The following is a 7,932-nucleotide window of genomic DNA, read 5'->3' as shown; positions in this document are numbered from 1 at the left end:
GTGTATTTGTAGTTACTTTGTTTGTCTTTGCAGTTACTTTGTGTGTCTTTGCAGTTACTTTGTGTGTATTTGTAGTTACTTTGTTTGTCTTTGTAGTTACCTTGTGTGTCTTTGCAGTTGCTTTGCGTGTCTTTCTAGTCCTTTATGTTTATTTGCAGGGGAAGGCCATGGGGGCGGGGGGACCTTTGGGTCCCCAGGCCTGAGTCTGGTAGGCCTGTTCAGTAATCCATCCATGCAATAGGCCCGCCCTTATTCCCACTAAACCAAAGTCTCTGTAGATATATAATATATATAAGGATTTGTATATAAGTAACTGTGTATCTTGTTTAATTTTATTCCATTCTAATTCAAAGGTTTGTTTTTATTAGCCTATATGTTGTTGTTTTGCATACAATTCCTATTTCATTGTGCCACCTTGTGTTGTAAATTGACCAAAAAGAACCTTGTACACTTAGGAGCAAACATATTGTTCTGCCACAGCTGTATAGGCTTCGAACCAACAGAGCCTATATACTTTTCAAAGCTTAATTAATAAAAAAACAAACAACGTTTTTCAGTAAATGTCATGTAAATACGGGCACTGCTGCTGCTAGGTAGCCGTGGACGCGTGCTTTACGTCAGCGACGTCATTTCCGGTCCGTAGACCCCGGATGAAGCTGCCATTGGGGCAAGTGAGCAGGGCCACCGAGGCTGGTTGGATTTTAATTTCACGGTGTGGTCGCTGTGGTGGGGGTTCGGAGCGGATTGAAGCCCCGCGGGATTGATGTCGACAGGGCAGCGCGGAGTGGCAGCAACGGGCTACGACGAGCACACGGTCCGCGCCGAGCAGAGACACCGCCGGCTAACGGCTGCTGCTAACTGGGTTTAACTGCAAGCAAACTACCGCGGAGCAGGGACACAGCTTCTCCAGCCATTAGCCTCCGCACACAGCGGAGTTAGTGCACTTTACACACCGTAGCTACGTGTTGTCAGGGTCGTTCGGTCTTACACAACACCTGGTGGATGAATGATGTCTGCCGCTAGTATTGACCCTCAGGTAAGTGTGTGTGTGTGGTGTGTGTGTGTGTGTGTGTGTGTTCGTCTCTCTCTCTCTCTCTCTCTCTATCTCTCTCTCCTCTCTCTCTCTCTCTCTCTCTCTCTCTCTCAAGACGATCCCAAGCTAATTGAAAGGGGAGGTTAGCTAGAAAACTGCTTTCTGCTAGTAATCAAAGGCCTGGACCACATCTTCCAGTAGGTGTCTGGCATTTTATTCTACTGTGTGTGTGTGTGTGGTGTGTGAGTCAGGTTTCCAGATGATGGAGATGTATAACATGTTGGTGTGCAGCTAGAATGATGTGGTATGTTTGGAATACCATTGGAGACCCATGCAAGCGTTGTGTTTTTCTCCATTCACATGCATTCCTCCTTTTAATGTGACCACTAAGACATCGAAAGGACAAGATGCAAGCAAAGGTAAGAAGATGAATGTCTCCTGAATCTACAGATGTTGCACATTACCTGTTAAGCAACTGATACGTCATATCCGATACAACTGGCCCATGTTTTTGGTAGCCCTTATGTCAACAGAGAAACCCCAACAATGTCTACATAGCATTGAGTAATCTTGTTGCATCATTACATACAGTATTTGTATCCATGTAGTTGTATGGAGTAATGCACATACATCATCGTACAGGGAAACAGCTTATCAATGGAAAGCACCTTGCAGATAATTTAGGCTTCATCCCAGATTCAGCATCATTAGGTTGTTTAGGGGTATGTGTAAATCCCAGCTTTGACAGCAGTTTGATTTTATTGCAGCCTTTCCAGTTTCAGTGCAGAATGGCTCCCTCCACCAGAAGGATACAGTTCATGACAATGACTTTGAGCCTTATCTCACCAACCAGTCTAATCAGGTAGGGAACACCTGGAATTGTCTTTTGCGACACTACAATAATGTAATATTGCCACATTTTGTTGCCCTAACAAATTATCATTACTCTATTTCTGTTTGTAGAATAACAGCTATCAATCCATGACAGACCCTTACCTGTCCAGCTACTATGCCCCCTCCATTGGATTTCCTTACCCTCTCAGTGAGGCTCCCTGGTCAACAGGAGGTGACCCACCGATTCCCTATTTGACACCCTATGCCCCCCTCAACAATGGAGACCATCACTTCATGCACGACACGGTGTTTGGGCAGCCGGGTGGGCTCAGCAGCAGCAGCATCTATCCTCACAGGTTTAACTTTTTCCCAGAGAACCCGGCCTTCTCAGCCTGGGGCACCAGTGGTTCTCAGGGCCAGCAGACTCAGAGCTCAGCCTATGGGGGGAGTTACAGCTACCCGCCCAGCTCTCTAGGAGGCACTTTAGTCCCTGATGGCCAGACAGGTTTCCATAGTGACACCCTGAGCAAGGCTCCAGGTATGAACAGCCTAGAGCAGGGCATGCTGGGCCTAAAAATAGGTGGAGATGTGACAGGAAGTGCCTCAGGTGTGAAGAGCGCAGGCTCTCTTGGAGGTGGCAATGTAGCTGCAGCAGTTGCCACGGGCAACGGCGGCACACCAATTGGAATGCCCCCTCCTAAACCTACATCGTGGGCTGCTATTGCTAGTAAACCTGCCAAGCTGCAGCAACAAAAGACCAAGAACAAGCCTGGCACGCCCATAGCCGGAGGAGGTCTGCCTCCACCCCCCATTAAACATAACATGGACATTGATACATGGGATAATAAAGGAGCTGCTACTAAGATGGCCCCTCCTTTGCCCTCCCACCACCATCACCACCACCACCACCACCACCAGCAGCACCAGCCCCAGCTTCACTGCCATGCTTCCAGTCTCCTGCCTCCCCTTCAGCAGTCCCTCCAGTCTGCCCAGTCCCTGGTGCAGCAGATGACCATGCAGGGTCCTCCTCCACAGTCGTACCATAACCACAGCTCCGCTCCAACACCTCAGACCCGCTGGGTAGCCCCACGCAATCGCAACTTGTGCTACGGTGGCGGAAGCTTGGACAGCAGCGGCTCCTCTAACGGCGGCGGGATTGGGAACGGAGGTGGAGGGGGCGGGGCCGTGCCTCCGGAGCCGGGGTCAGAGTCCCACCCTGTGCTGGAGAAGCTGCGGGCGGCCCACAGCTACAACCCCAAGGAGTTTGACTGGAACCTGAAAAATGGACGTGTGTTTATCATCAAGAGCTACTCTGAGGACGACATCCACCGCTCCATCAAGTACTCCATCTGGTGCAGCACGGAGCACGGCAACAAGCGCTTGGACACCGCCTTCAGAGCTATGAACTCTAAAGGTCCCGTCTACTTGTTGTTCAGCGTCAACGGCAGCGGCCATTTCTGCGGCGTGGCGGAAATGCGCTCGCCTGTGGACTACGGCACCAGCGCTGGCGTTTGGGCGCAGGACAAGTGGAAGGGCAAGTTTGATGTGAAGTGGTTGTTTGTTAAGGACGTGCCCAACAGCCAGCTGCGCCACATCCGCCTGGAGAACAATGACAACAAGCCAGTCACCAACTCCCGTGACACCCAGGAGGTTCCTCTGGAGAAGGCCAAGCAGGTGCTCAAGATCATCGCCCAGTTCAAACACACCACCTCCATCTTTGATGACTTTTCCCACTATGAGAAGAAGCAGGAGGAGGAGGAGGTGGTGAGAAAGGTATTTCCTTTAGACATGACACTTATGAAATAGAGGCGTTAAAGACATTTAGGGACTGTACGAAATCTATCGCTCTATCTATAATCTAGCCCTCTCTAGTGTTATTAATATTTTCTTTGGACCCTCCCCCTGGACTAATAAATAGTATTAAACTGGTACAATTCCTTTTAATTCAAGCCACTTAATATTTTCGCCAAACCTGGATTCCAAATAACCAAACCCCCGAAGGTGATAATGAAATCCCTTCCAGGATTCTGAGTTGCGTTACCAGGCTTGTTCCCCAGGTGTGTTTTGGTGCTGTAAGCATTGTGTCTGACTGTCCCGGTACAGAGACACGACTTCTGTCTCCTGCACCCGGCAAAACCCAACTGAATGACCCTTGGCACGCACAGAAGCCATCTCGCTGATGTACCTGTTTGATGTTTGTATGCTAGAAATCTTAGAAAGGAAAGCTGAAATTTGAATATGGGGAAGGAAAAGACTCTTTCTTGCTCTCGCGTAAAGTCAGACTCCCCTCTTCCCTCTCCCTGCCTAATAACAGTTGTACAGTCTCTTATTTGTAAGTTTCTTTTTACTTAACATTTGTATCTGTTAGTGATTTGTTTGAAATGATTGGAACGTTGGCGGATGAAATCTTTAAATACAAGTGATGATTGTATTTCTAATGGAACTTGTCAATAAGACTTTGCATGTTTTGTTTAACAGAGCTATGAGCCTGCCCCCATACAGAGCCGATCCCGAATTGATCAGGTAAAGTTTGTCTTAATTAAGATGAGTACTTTGTATGAGAAATGAATGCAGAATCACATAAAGTCCTCAAATTAATCTTTAATGCATCACAGCTAGGTTCCACTGTTCACACCAGACATATTCTTCACATGTGCAAAACAACTTCAGGATCTCATTTTGTTGGTCTAGAATTCAAAATTGCTCAGATGTATTCATTCAAACAACATGTTGTAGCAAAACAATAACACATGGTCAAACTATAACATATATAATAGAATTTGGCTGAAATTTGAATGTCCAGCACCTAGAATACTACATGTGATATTGATAAATCTGTCTAACAATGTCTTGATTTTTATTTTTTGTTATTCCCTCTTTTATTCAGGATCGTCAAAAGTGAACAGAAGACAACTATCGATGAAATTTTAAATTTAAAAAGGAAACACAAAGACCTATAGAAATTGCAAACAACTTTTTTTTTTTTTTCTCTCTATTTAATTTTGTTGACTTTGGCCCACGTGAAACCTTTGACCCACAATGCTCCTGGCTTCCACTCTTGAAGATGTATAAGCGTGCAGGGACGAAGCTAGTTCCACAAGTTGAATCGCTTCAATAATATATATTTTCTTGTTTGTTTGTTTTTTTCTGTATTTTTTTTTAGCCTTACAAATCTCTATCGCTACCCCAGAACTTGCATTCTTGACTAAATATAAGTAACAAATATCTGCACGTCTGTTTTTGAAAATCTCTTGACAACATGCTGCTGATATTCAGTGACTGTTCACTTCGTGGTCTGTTTGTTGGAGAAATGTTAAGTGCTTGTAATGGTTAACGAGTGAACAAAACTTTATTGACAAATGTCTGCTATCTGTTTGTGGCCAGTTGTATTTTATATTATCAGACAGAAAAAAAAAATATATATGCCACTTTTTCATGTGCGGGCTGTTTCACTTTGGCGGGGGAACGTGTACACTGAAAGTCTCTGTCTGCATAGAAATGATCGTGCAAGGTTGTGGCGTTAGAAAGCGTAAATGTTGAAAATGAAAAGGTTTTGAGTGATGTACCACCGGGCTTACAACTGGTTCAGTCTAACATTAAGGTGCAGAATACACGGGGTTCGTCTCTCCTAGAGCGGAGCCTTAACATTTCTTTTTTGCGCTGAATTCAATTTGCATTTTTCAGTTTTCCAGAACTGTACCTCAAAATCTTTCAGCTAGAGATTCAGGGTTAGAATGTCTAGAGAGCAAACACTCTTAAAGGTGGTCCCTCTCTTTTTTATTTGAAGGATGGAATAACAAATTTACTGTATGAGTTTTCTTCTTTTTTTCTTTTTTTTACCACACAAAATTAGTTTTCTGTCTCATTTCCCTTAAACAATGACGTTCATTTCCCTCCTGTTCAAACAGGAGCTCTCTGTTTCTAACACACCAATCTGGAGGAAATGTAGCATGTACTGCTTTTAAAACTCAAATTTGTTTTCCTTTTTCTTTCTTAACTAAATTATAATCTCGGCATCATTTTCATTGCTATAACCTGTCCACGTCATCCTCATAAAATGTAAGCTTTAATGTACTGGCATTTCTAACTCGAGATCGCCTCAAAATGTTTAACTGTAGCATTATACTTAACTGATTTATTGTCAAGTGTATGAAAACCCAGAGACTAGCGTATATGGTAAATGTTTGTGACTTTTTTTTTTTTTTAAACTTGCTTGCTGTATTGTGTGTATGCAAGAGTGAAAGCAAAGAGAGGGAGTGTGTTTGTGGAGCAATCAGAGTTCTATTACTGGTATTGGATTATAGAAAGTTTATGCAAAAAAAATGTTTTAAAGTCACCCCTTGATTAAATATCCATTGTATCAGAGGTCACTATCACATTCTTAGATTTGATCATGTTCATTATTAAAGATATACTTATCTGTTCTCTATGGGGTTTTTGTATGACAAGGATTTTTTTCATGCATGATGTCCATGTACATTTTAATTATATAGTTAAATATAAAGTTCACTATTAAGAGGTTTACAGTCTGTACAGTATACAACACCCTCAATTTAAATAACAAAATGCCAAAAATGATTAATTCCGTCCCACATGTTTTGCATTCGACAACACACCTTTCTTTAGCTTCATTAAATTGTCATTTAACATGTTTATTAAGAAATATATGTAAAGGGACTGCCGCCATATAGAGTTACATGTGTTTTCATATTTTATGGACCCCAACAAGCTCTATAGCACATAGTAATATACATCAGGCTTTAGATATGGTCACGTCAGTGGGTATACACATGTTGTTCGAGTAGGACCCCTTTTATAGGTTGACAAAATGAAAAATACATAATCTAGCCAGATGTATCCTCAACATTCCCTTATTATAGTGTTTATACACCTCATTAAAAAGAGTCAGTCAATGAAGGAAGGTGCAAAAAATGAATGAAATAGAACCACTTACCTAGGGTGGGAACTAGGTTACAAAATCCCTTACAAGGGAAGTCATTTACAGTGGTGGAAGAAGTATTCAGATACTTAAGTAAAAGTAATACCACTAAAAGTGAAAGCCCTGCATTTGAAACCTTAAGTAAAGGTAAATGTGTTAGTAGCAAAAAACTATGTATCAAAGAAAAAAGACTCGCCGTGCAGGTCAGTGCTGCATTAATGTGCATGTTGCATTTTACTGCTGTCGATGTTTAAGACTGTGCTCCTTTCTAACTCCTTTATATGCTGTTGGGTAGTTTAATCTACAGCAGTGCATCATATTGAGAACCACGTATCTCTCACAAAGTCCCCTTTTCGTGTTGTCAGTGAACAGCCCTATTGTCAGCTTTGTGACGACGCATTTTCCAGCCGATCCAAGAGGCTTTTTAAAAAAAAAGGTTTAGCCTAAGATGTTGATGAATTTTCTCAACACCTAAAGGAACCCTTTCTCCTTCAGTTTTATCACAAACAGCCAACATCAACACATCCGGAGATACATGGTTTTCACTGGATGGAAAGTTATAGGAACTGAAGCTGTCAGCCAAATGTAGTGGAGGAAAAAGTACAGTATTTGGAGTAGAAGTATACGGGTTGCATAAAATGGAAATACCCATGTAAGTAGGTTGCCTCAAAGTTGTCCTTAAGTGCAGTACTCGAGTAAACGTACTTTGTTACATTCCACCACTAGTTGTAAATCATCTTTGTCAGTAATTCACATTTGTTTCATCAGATGAGCTCAAATACATGATGTTCATATGAATTAATTTCATATTGTTAATTCCATAAAAGGTTTTTTTTTTTTTTATAAATGATACACTAATCTTGATAGTTTCATTAGTTATTGTGATGATAAATATACCCAAGAACCAGTTGTGGGATGTAACTATAGGTACATATACTCAACTAATGTACTTCAGTGCAAATTTAAGGTACTTGTACGTTACTTGAGTCTTTTTTTTTTTCAATTATTTCTTTTATTCCCCTACATTTCAGAGACAAATGTTTTTTACTCTACTACATTCATCCGACAGCTAATTACTAGTTACTTTACAGAATAAGACATTGCACACAAAACACATGCAGTTTGT

At 42.2% G+C, this 7,932-nt stretch overlaps 1 protein-coding gene across 1 annotated transcript; it reads left to right on the top strand.

The window, feature by feature from the left end:
• Positions 1–619: 619 nt before the first annotated feature.
• On the top strand, positions 620–6,291 carry ythdf1 (YTH N6-methyladenosine RNA binding protein F1). The gene is made up of 6 exons (XM_032520050.1): positions 620–1,036; positions 1,425–1,452; positions 1,801–1,895; positions 1,997–3,640; positions 4,346–4,390; positions 4,755–6,291. Exons 1-6 carry the CDS (start codon positions 1,007–1,009, stop codon positions 4,767–4,769), a joined length of 1,857 nt encoding a protein of 618 aa, XP_032375941.1. The 5' UTR covers positions 620–1,006; the 3' UTR covers positions 4,770–6,291.
• Positions 6,292–7,932: the final 1,641 nt, after the last annotated feature.

This window comes from Etheostoma spectabile, chromosome 7 (genome assembly GCF_008692095.1).
Source record: "Etheostoma spectabile isolate EspeVRDwgs_2016 chromosome 7, UIUC_Espe_1.0, whole genome shotgun sequence".
Lineage (NCBI taxonomy): Eukaryota > Metazoa > Chordata > Actinopteri > Perciformes > Percidae > Etheostoma > Etheostoma spectabile.
The sequence above is the reverse complement of the archived record's forward strand: the minus strand, read 5'-3'. Positions and strand labels throughout refer to the sequence as shown.

Bases quoted from the DNA above. Each gene is read 5' to 3' on its own strand.
- ythdf1 (XM_032520050.1), top strand. From the start codon at position 1,007: ATGATGTCTGCCGCTAGTATTGACCCTCAG. The intron at 1,037-1,424 runs GTAAGTGTGTGT...GTGACCACTAAG, and splicing joins CCGCTAGTATTGACCCTCAG to ACATCGAAAGGACAAGATGC. The intron at 1,453-1,800 runs GTAAGAAGATGA...ATTTTATTGCAG, and splicing joins AGGACAAGATGCAAGCAAAG to CCTTTCCAGTTTCAGTGCAG.